This window comes from Gracilinanus agilis, chromosome 1, assembly GCF_016433145.1.
Source record: "Gracilinanus agilis isolate LMUSP501 chromosome 1, AgileGrace, whole genome shotgun sequence".
Lineage (NCBI taxonomy): Eukaryota > Metazoa > Chordata > Mammalia > Didelphimorphia > Didelphidae > Gracilinanus > Gracilinanus agilis.
The window spans coordinates 178,649,181-178,666,983 of NC_058130.1; the positions used below are offsets into that span (position 1 = coordinate 178,649,181).

General features: G+C 41.2%; 1 protein-coding gene across 1 annotated transcript in view; it reads left to right on the forward strand.

Moving 5' to 3' along the window:
- CIITA (class II major histocompatibility complex transactivator) overlaps positions 1 to 17,803 on the forward strand; it is a 36,728-nt gene that overhangs the window by 8,513 nt on the left and 10,412 nt on the right. Inside the window, exons 3-14 of the mRNA XM_044657326.1 lie at positions 884 to 940; positions 1,195 to 1,281; positions 3,313 to 3,372; positions 6,515 to 6,664; positions 7,450 to 7,590; positions 8,287 to 8,430; positions 9,518 to 9,592; positions 11,218 to 12,877; positions 14,630 to 14,788; positions 15,885 to 15,956; positions 16,115 to 16,192; positions 16,880 to 16,882. Coding sequence (XP_044513261.1) covers positions 884 to 940; positions 1,195 to 1,281; positions 3,313 to 3,372; positions 6,515 to 6,664; positions 7,450 to 7,590; positions 8,287 to 8,430; positions 9,518 to 9,592; positions 11,218 to 12,877; positions 14,630 to 14,788; positions 15,885 to 15,956; positions 16,115 to 16,192; positions 16,880 to 16,882 — 2,686 coding nt within the window. The remainder of the gene's footprint in view (positions 1 to 883; positions 941 to 1,194; positions 1,282 to 3,312; positions 3,373 to 6,514; positions 6,665 to 7,449; positions 7,591 to 8,286; positions 8,431 to 9,517; positions 9,593 to 11,217; positions 12,878 to 14,629; positions 14,789 to 15,884; positions 15,957 to 16,114; positions 16,193 to 16,879; positions 16,883 to 17,803) is intronic.

The window sequence follows — 17,803 nt, forward strand, 5'->3', positions numbered from 1 at the left end:
AGAGAGAGAGAGAGAGAGAGAGAGAGAGAGAGAGAGAGAGAGAGAGAGAGAAAGAGAGAGAGAGAGAGAGAGAGAGAGAGAAACAAAGAAACAAAGACAGGAAGGAAGGAAATGTGTGTGAAGGGTGTCTTTTTTTTGGTGTTTTGATTCTCTTTTCCTTTTAGAAAACACACACACACACACACACACACACACACAAAACGACTATTGCTAAATAAAGCAACATGTCTATTCTAAAGGAACAGGTAGCAAGGGGAAAGAGAATAAATGGGGGAAGAGAAATGGGCTCAGATGCCCAGTATTCTTCAGAACTAAGAAGCAGCAAGGAGAATACTAATGACACTCATAGGGAAGGCCCAAAGCTAGTTTTGCTGGGCTCTCTGACCTGTTACTTATTCATGGCTGCCCTCCTGAGCTAGATCACAAGTTATCATGCCATGAGCAATTTGGAAAATTCCTGATTGCTCTGAAAAGTCCAATACAGTTGTCATGAATGAGTGACTTTACTTCCCAAAGAAGAAGCTTGCCCATAATTGACCTGGTCCTGATTTTGGAAATCCAGAGTGGTGAGGGATCACTTCCTTAGAATGCTTGACAATTTTATAGGAGCTCTTATAGAAGTAAAACCCAGATGTTTTCGAGAGTAGTCATGGCTTGTGACAAATAAATAATTGGACAGGATGGCTGCCATGTTGTTGATAACAATGCCTCCTGAACAGTTCCTATCAGAAGTAAACTTAGGCAAACAATCACAGATGACTTGACTCAAGGAAAGGGGGTTCAAGGCCACAGAGTCCATTGACAGAGAACATGATAGAATACTTCATGATAATAGGAAATGAGAAATCTTTGGACTGATAGATTATTTTTCTTTCCCTGACAGCTGCACTGGCAGAATACATGTTTTCAGATCCACATCCAGAGACTGAAGGTATTTTTGGTAAGTTAGGAACATCTTCGTTGGTTTAGGCTTGTGTTCTTGCTTATTCTTTCTGGGAAAACCATTACATCTGGCCATCATAAGAGTGAGTGAGACTCCCAAACTTTGGTATGCTGGAGACACAGCTGAGAGATCAGCTGATTTTCTTTTTTTTTTTTTTTTTTTGCTTTTTTAGTTTCTTTATGCTTGGCACAGAACCTGGCATATAGTGCTTGATAAATGTTTATTGACTGACCATCTTTCCTCCATATTAGGGAACATTGACCCAGATGAAGTGCTTAACGAGAATATAGATGCATTGGCTGAGGTGCCACAGAAATCACAGAAATGTCAGAAAAGATGTAAGTGAACTGATCTAGCATTTTCCATTGGGAATGGCAATCATTCTCTACCTCTTCCTCACCCAAACATCCCTGACTACTTCATTCTATTCTTTTCTCAGGAGTTAAGACCATCTTTCTGAAATACCACTTGGATTTAAATACTCCTCTGGGGCTGCAAAGTCACTCTCCTGAAACTTGCAGTGTCCCTCAGTTGCTTCTTCTATTAAGTTTCTTTGCATAAAATGTGAGGTATACCATACTTTAAAGTTCCATTTATCTGGTGTCACCATAGGTGTCCCCAAAAGGTTAAAGAAGTGACTTTGCCCATCTCACAATATAACCAAAATCTGGACACCTTGGAGAATTTCTCTTCCAGAAGTTTACCCATTTCTTTTCTTAAAAATTTATTTCAATGAGCAAACATCTATTTTCTCTCCCTTCTACTCCTCTCTAATTTAAAAGAAAAAGGAAGAAAAACTGCCATAAATAGAAAAGCACAATCTAGCAAAACTGTTTCCCACATCTATTATGTCAAAAAATACATCTCAATCTGCTCTCTAACTCCATCTTCCTTTATCTGGAGAGTTCACATGTTTCTTCTACCCATTTTCTTATTGCCTTCTTCATGGGAGCTTTGGGTTTTTGTCATTTCTTTTTCACTCATGATTACCACTTCTGTACTTAAGATTATCCATTTGAGCAAATTCCTTTCCCTGTCCCATAATACTCAGTCTGAAACTGAAAAACTTGTCTTTACAATTACTTGCTTTCACTTTGGAGCCCTAACACAAGGTCATTCTACCATCTTCTGCTTTCCTCCCTTTCCTTACAAACTCATATCCTTCCCACTCCTCTCTCCCAATTTTGCCTTTCCTGAGAAATCAATTAAATACCTACCATGTTCTAGGCACTATATTGTGGATTCAGAAACAAGTAATAGACAGTCCATGACTTTAAGGAATTCATAATCTAATGAAGAATTCACAATCTAATGAAAGACTCCCTAGATTATCCAAAGCTTAAATACCATTCCTTGCTCAAAACAATCATTTAATGAATGTTTATTGAGTGAATTAATTCTCTCTCTATTCTGCATTTTCTCCAGCATCCCCTTAAGTGCTGATAACTATACCTTACAGTGGTATTGGCTGGTCCTGTCTTGTAGCTAATCTTTGCCTGTAGGCTTTAGATTTTTCCTGGGGCATTTTTGCTTTCTTCCTTAGATTATAACCTACTCAAGCATAGGGGCCATATCTGCTACTTTTCAACTACCTCCAGCAGTTCCCAGAACAAAGCTTTGTCCATGCATGGTAGGTGCTCAGTGCATATTGTTGTTTGGTTTGATCTTATCCAGATACATAGATAATTAAAGCTCATTCACTCAGAAATCTGAAATGAATACTTAACCTTTAAAAATGAAATGGAGTGGTATAGAGTTTACTTGTCCAACTTTGTATCCCTAGACATTCTCTTTAGTTCTTGATACACCAAATGTAGAAGTCTTTTAGCTCTAAGGAATATGATCCTTTGGTCCCATGTCCTCTCCCATCATAGGAAAGATCCTCAATTAAGATGATAATTTCACATTAGGAACTTTCTGAGTTTTCTACTGTCAAGCAGGATGAGAGTGGGCATGGGTCATCATCAAGTTCTGGGCATGCTAATGTACTTTCTTAGTTTGGAGATATCAGCCTTCTTTGTCCATAGTAAGCCATGAGAGGGGAGGAATCATCTCTCCAATGTGTGGGTGCCTTCTCAAAATGAATTGCATTCGGAGTTTGGGGCCCAAAACAAACCACAAGACCCAAGTAATTCTGGAGCCACTTCATAGGTTAGGCAGTAAGAAGCAGAAAGGAGAAGAGGCAATTTGGGTACAAGCAGAGGTGTTGAAAATGATCCTTGAGAGCCATAAGAAAACGTATCTTTTCTACCACATGGAAGCTTTACAGTCTTAAGATTTCTGTTGGTTCTTTCAAACAGATGGGCCCAAATCCATCTCACCCAAAACTTACAGGGAACACTCACCCCAAGATGGTTTTCTCTCTACAGTGTTTCTGGATAAGCCTGAGCCTCAGTCAGACATTTGGGAGACCAAACGCAGAAAACCAGGTAATATTGTCCCTAACTCAGATTATGAGTTAGGTTAGTCATTTCAAACTCAACCTGTTTATTTATTTTAAGTTTAAAGCACAGATCTGTTCATAACCCTATTATCCATTTATGTAGTCATTCAGTTATATATTACTCTGAACACAGGGGAAAAGAACTATATAATATGACTTGAGGGACAAGTAATGTTCCAAAACAGTGGGTTTGGAATTTCTGGAAGGAGGAGACAGGAAAAATGGGATCTTTCATGTCACCATCTGTAGATGGCAGTGGTTTGAAAGTAGTTCTGTATGCCTTTTAGTCTCTGGTCTTTCCTGGGTATCTAGAGTAATCTGGTCTCTCATCTTTCTCTTCATTCTCCCTCTATCTTCCTCTCAATCAAAGTTCAGAGGCAGTTCTGGTTTCCCTTTTGTTGAGTGTTTGAGATCAATAAGACTTTAGAGATTGTCTAATTAGCTTCCCAACGCTGTTCATAAAAACCTTAACTTTGCAGCCTTGGATAAAAGAATCTCTCTGAACCTGGTTCCTTGTTTTTAAAAGGGAGATGACAATACTTGCCTTTCTTTACAGCATCATTTGAAAGTATCAAGGATAGAATAGGGGTAGGCACAGGACTTGGGATTTCATTTGGCATAGGAAATTTCCAGAGGAGGAAATTCTAACTCCCAATGTAGGACAGTTCCTGTTCTGCAAATTAAAGTCTCAGAGAATTACCAAATTGCCAACTGAAAGATTAAGTGTCTTACTCAGGACCAGAGTCAATATATATAGGAGTCAAGTCAAAGGACTTGAACCTTAGTCTTTCTGACTAAGACCAACACTCAATCCCAATTCCCTCTAAAGAGAATGAAATGGGGTAAAATATGTGAAATAGAATTATTAACCATAAATCACCATGCAAATATAAAGGATTGTTATTATTATTATTCCAAATGAGCTACAAGAGCTGTGGAAAGGACCATTTTGGAGATCCAAAGATAGCATCACCACCTATAGCTACTTTGGATAGAAAAAAAGACCATATTGAACAATTATATAGAAAGTAAAGTTCTATAAGAGTGGAAGTATTGTTATTATTCATCCTACACTCAGTAAATAAAACCTCATTCACCTACACTCTCCCTGACCCCCAGAAACAACAGTCTTCAGATAAGTCTTGCAGGGCCCCTCCTCTATAGCAACTCCATTGGGAAAATCTAATAGATGGTTGACGAAGTACAGAATCCTATTGCCCATCCTTCTCCTTAATTACCCCTCTTGTCTTTAGAGTTTCTTCCTTAAGGAGTCTGATGTCTTCCCTTTATATCCATTGAAACATAAACTCTTCCAAAGAAGCTGGAGGAAAGAAGTCTGTAACTCAATTGACCAGTGTTAGAATTGGGACTTTATGGCAATAAGCATCATGGGGATGGAGATAAATTCTTGGTTCATGATCTGGTCCCTCTTTGGAGTCTATATGAATGCATGCATGCATCAATGAATGAATAAGCATAAATTAAGCAACTACTACATACCTGACATTGTTCCAGGTACTGTAGATACAAACACAAAAAGAAGACAGGTCCTGCCCTCAAGCAATTTACACTTTAATAAGGGGGGACAACACATATAAAGAAATAGTGGCCAGGGAAGGGGATTTTTGTCTGCAGAATCATAGAAATAGTAGATAGAGCCAAAGGGCAGCCAATTCCTGAAGAAATCATAGTAGCAAGAGGTAGAAAAGAAAAGTTGAAAGGAGATGGGGATGCTTCAGGCTTCAGGACAGATGTCCCAAGATATCCAGAACCAACTACTGTTGAGACCTCAAGCAGCTAGCCTTTGCCATTTTTATAACTTGAAGGTGAAGTTAAGAATTATAAGGATAATAGTGGTAGTTTATTTAAAATAGTAAAAATTTGGGTTAGTCAGATTAGGAAGGATTAGTATAGCCTCTGAAAACAGGAGAAGTGGTTCCTTATAGAACCAGGGAGTTTTATTTGGGTGGAGTTAGAATCCCTTAGAGTTAGAAATCCTTTTTGTCCTTATATTTTCAACAAATAGTTTATTTTTCTATGACAAGAGTCTTTTTAGTGTCCTTGCGCCTGGCCCTGAAGGGAAGTTAACTTATGAGCTTCACTTCACTGATATAAACTGAAGATACTTTGTAAGCACAACAAGCAGACTATCAAAAATTAGTTTATAGTCAGTAATCAATCCATAATCAATCCATTGCCTATATTAGTTTTAAAGTCATTTGCCATTTATTTTTACACTATATACCATAAATTAGAAAAGTTTATATTCATCATTGTCCAATCAAACTGAGCCCCAGGGTGTAGTTCCAAGGTAAATGGCATAATCTCTGCTGTTCAAGGTGAGAAATGGCAGGGAGGGGGTGGTGTGCAACATTGGGAGGGATGTGCAGAATTGAAAGGAAGGCTGTAAGAGAGGAAAATGTAGAATTTAATGACATCATATCAGTTGTCCTTATCTGAACTGAGATGATTCCAACCCATCCCAGGTGATGATTTGAAAGAATGGGAACATAGGCTGCACCCAGACTGGCCCTGGCAGAGGTAGGGTGGGAGGATTGGATGACCTCAGATCCTGATAAATAAAATGTATTCATTTCTCCAGGCCAACACTTCCTAAGGTCAATATGACCCCCCAACAATGAAGTAAAGAGAAGGGCACGAAGAAGCACTGGAGTAGTGTATAGACTCTGTCTTTAAGTGATATCGTTATGCCCTCTGAGTAGGAATTCCCCTAAGGAGAATCTAAGGGATGTGGTCAGTGACAAATGACAACAGTCACCAACTCTTACTTAGTCCTCTCCTAGAAGCCTGATGTAGGGCTCAGCTTATACAAATACATTTGTACAAATGAGCAAATCAGAAGAGACTTGTCAGGGAAGAGAAAAAGGCACATGAACATTCCAATAATTAAAGACAGAGAAAATTCTTCCCTTAGATCCAAGGCCTTCTTGCTACCCAGAAGGGTAATCACATGCTGATTCTTATTCATCACCTGCATTTGAACTACAGTAGGCAAACTGTTATCTTGTTTCCCAGATGCCTAAACTCCACTTTTGACAAGCTACCTTGGGTTGGGGTAGGATGGAGGAACCAAGTCTTCATTAAATATGGCTTTTTTTCCTTCACAGAGGCATCCCCAGCCATTCCATTGGTAACCAACAATTTAGTGACAGCATCTTACAGTGACAATTTGGTCCTGAAAGACTCTCTGTCTCCTCTCCCAGGCCAAGTTGCCAAGCCTAGCCTGCCCTCCATGGAAGAAGCCTTTCTGGTGCCTGGTATGTGAGATTTTGGGGAAATGTTGTGCTTATGTTGGCCATAGTTAAGAAATCCCTGGGCTGTGGTTTCTGAGTAGAAACAAAGTCTTGGAGACTGAGAAAGGGGAAATGAGAGGAATTTCTTAAGAAGAAGCTTTGGAAAGAGTGCTAGATTTGACGTTAGAGATCATACTATCTATATGATCTTGAACAGTTTACTTAACCTCTCCCCAAAAACTCATCAACATAATTCACACCAAGTCCTGTTCATAGTTAGACACTTCACTTTTTAGTTTCTATGTAGCTAGGTTAGGCAGGAACCTTTGTTGGTGGAGACTTGTTATAGGATTATAGATCTTAAACCCAGAAAGGACCTTAAGGACCTTAAAAGATATTTAAAAGTCATCTCATCTAATCTCTTCATTTTGCAGCTAAGGAAACTGCCCAGTGTCACATAAGTAATGAGTAGAAGAGAATTGGAAGAAAAATCTAGATTCTCTGATTCCAAATACAGTTTTCTCTCTACTATAACACATGACCTAACAATCTGATCTCAGACTCCTCCTATACCTTCAGTCTAAATTCTCTGCCCAATTTCTTCCTCCTATATGACAATCATAGGGGTGTATACCCTGAAAGCAAGTCCCGGCCTGAAATGTATAGCTCTAAGCAAGTTTGACACTCTCTAGGAAATGTAGTTCTTTGAAAACATTTGGGAATTCCCTCAGAATCTGGGGAATTCACCTCCACCAGCTGTTAAATCTTGGGGACCTCCCTACAGATTCCACTTACCCTCTTTTCCTTAGTGTCCTCAGCCAGTCCTGTTTTTGCTTGCCTGAATTTCAACGGGGGACCTATCCAACTCATCCCTGCCTTCCCCACTCTGCCCCAAGGTGTATTCCATTTCACAGTGGAAAATGGAGTCTCCAACATCTTCTTATACCCAGGTAAGCATATTACAAATGTCAACCATAGCTTTTACCCACATCAGTACTGGGCAACTCAGCCTAGATGAAAAATGAGGTACTTTTCTCCCTGCTCCTATCCTCATCCCTCAGGACTTTTGCCTATAGAGAGAAGCCTTTTTGACTTTTTAGGGCTCTTTGTCTTCCTCTCTAATCAGTGTCCCCCCAAAAAGAAAACTCCAAAAAATGAAAATGAGGAACTAAGGCAACAGGGAAATATAATCTAACAGGAAGAAGCTTAGATGGAGATGACAAAAATGAGGAACTAAGACTTCAGAAAAAAATATAATCTAATGGGAAAAGGCTTAGATGGAGATTAGAAAGACCTGCCTTTCCTCTATGTGATGATAAATTTTGCTTTCTTGAGCCCTTGTCTTTTCTATCTGCAAAGTGGAGGAACTAACCATTAACAGTTTCTCTTGAATGTGATGAATTGAACAATCTGAGCATTTTGGTCAGTGGAGGGAGAGTGGTACTGAAAGGGAAATTATGTGGAAATAAAGAATAATTATAATGAAAAAGATTTTAAACTCTCTTTCTACTTTCCATAATTCCCTAAAGTCTTATAGTCCAAATTAGAGTATATAGAGTATGAAAATGATAAGTGGTTGGGTGGGATAGCCTCAGTGTTTGATGTTCTTCCAGCTGGCTCACTTCAAACCACTTTTGACTCACAAGCCTCATCAGGGGATGATGCCATCATACAGAGCCTCCCAGTGTCACCTGACAGGCCTGGCTCCACCAGTCCATCTGTTCCATCAGCAGCAGATATGCCCAACATGCCTGAGGCCTCAGCTCTAACTTTGCAAGGCAGAAAAACAGGTAAGTATTGGGGGTAAAACACGCCAACTAAGGAGCAGGTATGGCCCCCTAAATAGTATGATTTTGAAGGGATGGAAAGGCAGCACCCTATTTGAAGGGATCAGACATGAAGAATTCTGAGGATTATGAAAATATGGTTAAAGTTGATTCCTTCACCTTCTCAGGAACATCTAGTAAAGTTAACCCAAGTAGAACACCTTCCCCAGAGACAACCAATAGAGGTGATCCAAGTTCCCTTATCCCCTACACCCCCTTCCTTCCCCAAACCTATAAGATCCTATATCTCTCCCAACTCAGGATATCATCTACTGGCATCAGGCTCCCCCTTGCCACTCCTCTCCTCCATCCTGTCCCCCTGGGGGACTGCCTCACCAATTCTACTGGCATCTTCTTGCTGCTTCTTACTGTTTCTTCCCCTCCCATGGGACCCCTTCACTAATCCTCTTATTCTTGGGCCCCCTTGCTGCTCCAATAAACCCTGTCATACCACCCTACTCTGGTTTCATTGTCTCTTGGGTTGAACACCCCTCAGTCAGACTAACGAATGATGCCAAAACCCAGGAGACTCACTCTCTTTACCCCGGTTTCCTTATCTCTTGTGTTGAACCCCCCCTCAGAAGGACTGACATATGGTGCTGAAACCAAGGAACCAGACAGGTGCAACTCAGCCACTCAACCAGGGTTAGGCTGGACAGCTCCAGTTCATTGAACTCAGTTCAACCTTGAGACTTTCTGAAACTCTCTCACTTTAATCTGGTCTCCTTGATGCTTGTGTTGAAGCCCCATCAGTTGAACTAACACTCAGTAGAGTTTTGTACTGTGGGACCTTTTAGGCACTGGTTATTGGGGGAGATGGGAACTCAGGGAAGGGTTTGGAAGGCATGCTAAAAGGAAAAGGCAATGCTAGCTGGGTTTAAGTTTTAGTATTCTTCAAAATTTGGTCCAAAGCCAACCCCGTTCTATGCTCCAAACTTTTTATTGTCTGAGAAGCTATGAAAAATGGGAAGTCCATAGAGGGAAGGAGCACCACCTGCTGTTCCCTCGTCTCCACATGTGAAACCTCTTTCCTTATGTCCTCCAGATGCAGATGTACATTTAGAACAAGCCCTGGAACAGCTCACAACAATGGTAGTAGATTCTAACCTAGCTCCCAGACAGCCTGGTAAGTCTTCCACTGGCCCTGGCACCTCTCTTTCCTCTATTCCTTTACCTGTCCATAAATCTTGCACACACAACTTTGATTTTAACATTTTTTTCAAAGCATCTCAAAGTTCTAGATACTTCATTACTGACTAGAGAATAAAACATTTCCTGGGGCGGGGGAGGGGAGGCTTAGAGTTGAATAATCTGCAAAAGAGTCAACTGGACTTGGAGTCAGCAGGACATGGGTTCAAATCCTGACTCAGACACTAACTATACAGCCCTAGCTATGCAAGTCACTTAAACTCTGTGAGCTTCAGTTTCCCTTCATCTATAAAACAAAGCATTTGGACAAGTTGACTTCTGAAGTCTCTTCTACCTCTAGATTTTTTATTTTATGACTTGATAGCCTACAAATTCTCCTCCATCTCTAGAACTACGATTCTATAAAATTCAGCTATCTGAAAATAAAGACTCTAGAATTTAAAAAGGGACTGGGTTCTGCAGGATCAGTGCTGACTTTTTTAAAACTTTCAGCTTCCTAGTCATAGGTGGGGGAATAGATTAAGAAGAGGGGAAGACTACATTAGATAAATATCTGAGGATTAGGAATAATGCTAGGGTTAGGTTGGTATCCTCCAAATAAGTATTAGACTCAGCTTTTATTGTTCAATCATTTTCAGTCATGTCTAACTCTTTATGGTCTCATTTGGGGATTTCTTAGCAAATATACTGGATCGCCTTGCCTTTTCTTCTCCAGCTCATTTGACATATGAGGAAACTGAGGAAGACAGCATTAAGGGACTTTCCTAAGGTCACATAGCTAGTAAGTGTCTGAGGTCAGATTTGAACTCAGAAAGATCAGTCTTCCTGACTCCAGGGCCAGCACTCTCTCCACTGCACTTTGTTGCTGCCCTTTTAGACTCAACATCTGTCTACAACAAATTAACAAATGGGCACGAACTCAGGTCTTCTGAGTCCCAGACCAGGATTCTTTCTGCTACACAATGCTCCTTCATTTATTAATTACTCAGCATCTGATTTCAAAGAATTAACAAATGAGGGAGTGTCACATAGTGGGAAGAGCCCTGGATTGGGACTCAGAAGACCTGTTTATGTCCTGTCTCTCCTACCTCTTAACTCACCTTGGGTGGGTCATTCACAGCTCCAATAGACAATTGTTAAATTTTCAGGGTATTTACACCTCAGAAATCAAGAAAGGCTACAAATCTGGACTTGATTTATTGTTTTGTTGGTTGTCTTGACCAGGGACATCAACCTAGAGGCCTACTGGCCCAGAGTGTGGTTGGACAAGACTAAAATGTAATTGGGAAATGGATAACAAAATAAAAATACAACATAGGTTATGTTAATTTTTGGTTTTCTAAGTCAACATAGATCCTTTAGAAATCCAATTTTATTTGAGTTTAAGACTAAAAAAAATAAACGGGAGTAGAAGAATCAAAGAAGGCTTCATGGAAGGATTAGGACATAATCAGAAACTTGAATGATGGGTAGGATTTTCCTAGGTGGAGAGGAGGAGAAAGAACCAACCTGCTATGGTGGTTGAGTTGGTGAAACCCAGGGAGCAATGTTAGGGAGCCATTCAGATGACTGTGTTACCAACTCCCCTTTGGGCTTTTGCAGAGTCTGTGGAATGGTTCTGTCGTGCTCTACAAAAGGCATATGGGGATGTTCCAGAAGGTCAAAACAGCCATTACATTGACGTAGAACTCACAAGAACCCAGGTGGAAAAAAATAGCAAGTATCAAGAGAAAGACCTGGCAATCCAGGACTGGACAGAGAGACAGAAGGCATGCGTGGGATGGAGAGAAGTCTTTGCCCGCCCCAGTGGGCAGAAAGGGGAGACACAGGTGATTGCAGTACTAGGCAAGGCTGGCTTGGGCAAAAGTGCCTGGACTCGGGCGGTCTGTAGGAACTGGGCCCAGGGCCAGCTTCCTCAATATGAATTTGTCTTCCACTACAAATGCCATGGCCTGAACTTGCCAGGGAATGACTATTGCCTGAAAGATCTGTTTTTTAGACTCTGTCATCACTCATTGGAAGAAAGTGAGGAAGTCTTCAAATATATTTTGAAGCACCCAAACCACATTCTGGTCATTCTGGATGCCTTTGAGGAACTAGAGGGGCAAGATGGCTTCCTGCATTGCCTGGCCAGCTCCTCTCCTAGAGATCCCCAGTCCATCAAAGGGCTGCTGGCTGGTCTCTTCCAAAGGAAGCTCCTAAGGGGTTGCACACTGCTGATCACAACCAGGCCAAAGGGAAGGTTTATCCAGTACTTGGCCAAAGTAGACAGCCTCCTGGAGGTGCAGGGCTTCTCTCCTGAGCAGGTAGAGTCTTACTTTGAAAAGTATTTCCAGGATTCACCATCAGACAGGGATGAAGTCTTGAGGCTCCTCCGGTCCCAGCCCTACCTGCTCAGCCATTGCTACAGCCCTGCTGTGTGCCTCTCCCTCTGTCAGCTGTGTGAGAAAATCCTGGCTGCGGGAGGTCCAACCCAACTTCCCTCCACACTCACTGGTCTCTTTGTCAGCCTCTTCTCCTTAGCACTGAGAGCCAAGAAAAAAGGAACATCAGAAACCTGGCCCAGGAGGTGCCTGGCAGGGTTGGCAGAGTTGGCATGGGAGCGAGGCCAGAGACACTGCAATGTCCTGAGAGAGGACCAGTTCCCCTCTGAAGAAGTGAAGGAATTCACTGTTTCTGGGGACTTTATGTGGCCATTGCCAACAGATGGGGATCCAGAGATGGCCTTCTCTACCTTTCTCCTGCAGAACTTCCTGGGAGCTCTGAGACTGGCACTGAGTGGGGAAGTAAGACACAAGGAGCTCCCCAGGTACATAGCCCTGACCCCTAGGAAGAAGAAACCCTATGACAACTGGCTGGACCGGGTACCCCGCTTCCTCTCTGGGCTTCTCTTCCAACCCCTATCCTCCTGCCTTGGTCCCCTTGGTGGGGATGAGCAGGTTGAGCTTGTATGCAAGAGGCAGAAGGTCCTCTTGAGCTATCTGACACGGTTACAACCTGGGACACTGGGACCTGGGAGGCTCCTTGAACTGCTGCATTGTGCCCATGAGGCAGCTGACAGCCACCTCTGGGGGCATGTAACCGCTGGGCTACCCTCCTACCTTTCCTTCTGGGGAGTTCGCCTGGCCCCACCAGATGTGCATGTTTTGGGAGAGGCCCTGAAAGCAGCTGGCAAAGACTTCTCCCTGGATCTCAGAAGCACCTCCATCAACCTACATGGGCTACGGATCCTGGTCCAACTTGACTGTGTCACCTGCTTCAGGTGGGGCCCTGGGCAGGGGAAGGGCTGAAATGGGCGGTGAAGGGAGAAGTAGCAAGAAGTCAAGTGTTTATCCCCTCCCATGACATGCCTCCTCCCCCTTTTACTCCTTCTGACCCTGATTTCAAAAAATATTCTAGAATAGAGTGGAAATGTAGTGACAAGATAGATGGTGAGCCTCCTGTCTCATTTTATATTGTACAATATTTCTGTCTGAAGTTTTTGTCTTCCACGTGAAGGCGCCTCAATGCAACACACATACACACACAGAGTTTGAGCGAGAGAGGACCTTAAAGATCATCTGGTCTAGTCTTCCCATTTTATAGATGAAGAAATTGGGGCTAAGAAGGATGAAGCGATATCCTACAAGGAAGTTTTCCATTTCCTAGTAAAGGATTTTTTCTTCTGTACTATACTTTCTCCCACAATCCAGCCATAAAATAATATCATTCATCCAATTAAAGAATGATCTGTGGGGCAGCTGGGTAGCTCAGTGGATTGAGAGTCAGGCCTAGAGATGGGAAGTCCTAGGTTCAAACCCGGCCTCAGCCACTTCCCAGCTGTGTGACCCTGGGCAAGTCACTTGACCCCCATTGCCCACCCTTACCACTCTTCCACCTATAAGTCAATACACAGAAGTTAAGGGTTTAAAAATGTAAAAAAAATTTAAGAATGACCTGTGAGTTGTTTCTCCATTAGAAAGATGGGTTATATACTGGGTCCATCCCCACTCTCTCATCTAATCCTCATTATGACCTAAGAAGCATTTTCAAGTGACTGGCTGGAGTGGCAGATGTAGTCTCTGAGCATTGGTCTGTACAAAACTCACCGATTATTATGGAGAGTAAACCCATGAACTCATTGACACCATCCTCAAATCCATTAAGTTAAGCAGCCACACATTGGTTTATAAGACTTAAAAAATTATATATCATTCAAGACCATGATTGCAGAATCATCAAATCTCAGATCTTATGCAATATCATACATATGCCATGAGATGTGCAGACTGCAGTCAATAATCATCTTTCCCTAGGCATAGTTATTATACTTGTTAGAAATAATTAAACAGGGGCAGCTGGGTAGCTCAGTGGATTGAGAGTCAGGCCTAGAGACGGGAGGTCCTAGGTTCAAATCTGGCCTCAGACACTTCCCAGCTGTGTGACCTTGGGCAAGTCACTTGACCCCCATTGCCCACCCTTACCACTCTTCCACCTAAGAGCCAATACACAGAAGTGAAGGGTTTAAAAAAAAAGAAATCGTTAAACATAGTTTTCCTCATTAGTTAGACTAACCCCTAGAGTAGAAAAGCATTAACTCTGGCATACCACAGTTTTTTCATAGGGTCCCAGAGATACTTTCTTTGATATGGTGCTTTCTTGATTCATTTATAAACTCCAATAATTCATTCTATGAGTTTTTATTGAGCACTGATGGAACTATGCTATGGAAAATATGAAGTCCCTGCCTTCCAAAGTCTAATACACTATTTGGGGAGACAGGATATATATGTAACAATGAAATAATAATACCAGGCTAATACAAGTGCCATGGAATAAAGAGTGATTAACAAGACTGGAGTAATCAAGGACTTCTTAGAAGAGATGAATTCCAGAGAATGGTTGGGTTTTGGATAGGCCAATAGTTCTTTGAAGAAAATTATTCTCCTTCTGGGTTGGGACCTGGGTCCATTCTAGGATTTTGTTCCCACTGGGAAGCTCCTAGTTCCCTAGGTCTGAGGACCTCCATCCACAGGGCATCTCTGAGTGACACAGTGTGGCTGTGGGAATCCCTTCAGCAAAGTGGGCAACATGAACTACTCCAAAGTTCCACTAAGAAGTTCACCATTGATCCCTTCAAAGTCAAGTCCATGAAGGATGTGGAGGACCTTTGCAGCCTGGTACATATCCAAAGGTAAGTGGCCTAACTGCTAGCAGACAACTAGCCTTGATAGCTCTTAGTTGGAAGAAGAAAAGGGCCTTGGAGAGATGGTGGTCTGGAGACAGGCTGGAGGATTTATTTGGGGGGATTTATTCTAAACTTTGCCACTAGAAAAAGAACTCACTAGAGAGAAATGAGATTTTACCCAGTCTCCAAAGAGTAGAGAAGGAAAATTGGGGGGTGGAGGAGGGATGGATTAAAAATCCTAATAAGAAACAACAAGGCAAGAAAATAGGAAACTAATAGTGCAGCCTAGAGGGCCTGGGTACCTATGTGTCAAGACCAATGAGTACTAAGATAGTCTTTGACTGGAGAAAGAAAACCCAACAACCAAGACTTCCCATTTCCATTCTCTATCTAGTTTGGATAAATATCCACTGCTCCCTTCTGGCCACCTCAGGGATAAATGCCTGTCAAGCTATTTTTCTGTCGAAATTGAGAATATGCCCTGCCCAGAGAAGTGGGAAAATCGTATAGTCATCTTCCTTTAAAATAGCAATAACAACAACAATATAATCATTTTGGCCACCTTATCCATAAAATGAGAAACATATCCTGATTTGGGTCTCTCCAATGGAGAGGCATTTTGGGGTAAAGTCAGAGCCTAGAAAAATTGTAAGGCAAAGTTTATCTGAATGCTTTCTTTATGTCTTTACCCCTTCGTGGCACCCACTCATCCAGTCAACAAATGTTCCCATGCTAGTCCCAGATTTCCCTCCAGGGCAGCATTTCTCCTTGGTTAGCCCCAGGACTAAAATTATTCTCTAAGCACCTCTTTCTTCCCTGCCTAAAATAATCCTTTCTTAAATCTCATTCCTTCCCATATAAAGCTATATGAAAAGCTAAGCCCTACTAGTAAATGACTTAATGTATTATCTCATGAATTTAGCACTCTTTTGACCCAAAGAGATAACTCTCTAAGAGTGAAGTGTTCACTGTACATGGAGACAGTTACAAGTATCAAAAATGAGGAGGGTATCACCTATTTTGAAATCATCCTGTTAGATGGCATACTTTGCTCCTAAGACCAACCCCAGGGTTGTAACATCACTCATATCATTCTTTGTAGCTCAGGAAATGTTCCTATAGAGGCATGTGACCCTCTCCCTGCCATCAGAGACTTGAAGAAGCTTGAGTTTGCGTGAGTAACATCTGTTTGTCTTTGGGTCGGAGACCTCCTGGGTATATTCCCTTCCAACCCCAGCAGAACCCAAACTCTAAACTGCTCCTGACTTTGAAGGTCAACTGTTCTGGTGGCTATACCATGTTGCCCCTATTAACCAGGCTATTTCCTTCCAGACTTGACACAGGATTGGGTCCCCAGGACTTTCTGGAATTGGTTAGGATTCTTGCAGCTTTTTCATCCCTTGAGCATTTGTTTAGTAAGGATGATCCACATTGTGCCCACCACATCATCTCTCTCAATTCCTTATTTAACTAATAACATTCATTTGTGAAAAGCTGGATAAGTTTAATGGGCCATTTTGGACCTCTTAGTTTTCTTGGTTATGATGTTAGTCTCCTTAGTCCTTGTTCTAGTCAAGTGGCCCAAACGACTTAAATTATGGCTTCCTACTAACTCCTAGGAAATAGGATTCAGTGCTTCTGGAGCTTGTAGCTTAAGGAAAAGGGACCATATCAGATTGCCCCTGAACTTTTCTAAGGGAAACTGCCTCTGCCAGATTGGAATGGGTCCTATATTATATTACTGACAATAGTTTTTGAATAGTTAAGGTAATTTCCTCTTCCACCCAGAAGACAAATAGCTCCTTTTTTGGGGGGGAAAAGAGAAGAAAAAAAAGACAATGTATGGTTAGTACAAGATTAGAAATATTACAGAAAAGAGGAAATGCATGAGAAAAGCCAGAGGCCATTTCTGTTTGAGAAATATTTTAAGCATAAAAAATCTCCCTGCTCTCAAAATGTCACACTCAGCTCAGATGGGCAGACCAAGACTACAAAACTCAGGGTACTGGATGAAATAATAGAGCTTAGGGGTGATGGGAAGGGGGAAGACACCAGGGAACGGTGCCTCAATTTCCTCACCAAGGGCGAATATAAGAGAGAGTATATTTGTAGGGTCTTATGTTTTAAAGGCAAAGTTCCCCAGAAAACATTGTAACATATCTGGAAGTATTGTGGTTTAAAAAAAAAAAAAAGAAGAAGCTCTAGTCTCTCTGCAAGCCACTTCAATATCTCTGGATCTCAGTTTCCTCATCTATAAAAATGAGAGCATTGGACTCCATGGCCTCTAAAGTCCCATCCAGCTCCTTCTTATGATCCTATGACTTGTAGTTAGGAGACCTGGTTTAAAGCCCTACTTTTTTTTTAATTAAAATGTTTTTAAACTCTTATCTTCTGTTTCAGAGTCAATATGAAGTATTTGTTCCGAAGCAGAAGAGTAGAAAGAGCTAGACAATTGGAGTTAAGTGACTTACCCAGAGTCACACAACTAGGAAATATCTGAGGCCAAATATGAAACCAGGACCTCCCATCTCCTGGCCTGGCTCTCTATCCACAGAGCCACCTAGCTGCCCCTCAAGCCCTACTTCTGACATAGCTTTCTGCTCATGAGTGAATCCCTTTACCTATATGAGTCCTGTGTTCCCCATTTTATAGATAAAGAAATTAATACTTCTTTAACAAACTACTTAAGTAGCCTCATACAGCTGTTATGACAAAGACATTTTGGAAATGCTTTATAAATAAATTTATTTATAATTATGTTTTATAATTATAAATAAAATTATAATATAAATATATATTGTATATAAATACACAATTTATATTTCTACATTATATATTATAACACATTGTACTTATTTTATGTATAAATTGTATTTATATATAAAATATTACACATAATAATATATAATATTTATAAATAAATATTTATATAAATATAAATGCTTTAAAATTTTTTGATAGCAAAATGTCAGAAAACAAATGTTAAAAGTTGTTTCCATGTGTAATTGGGGAAAAACAAAA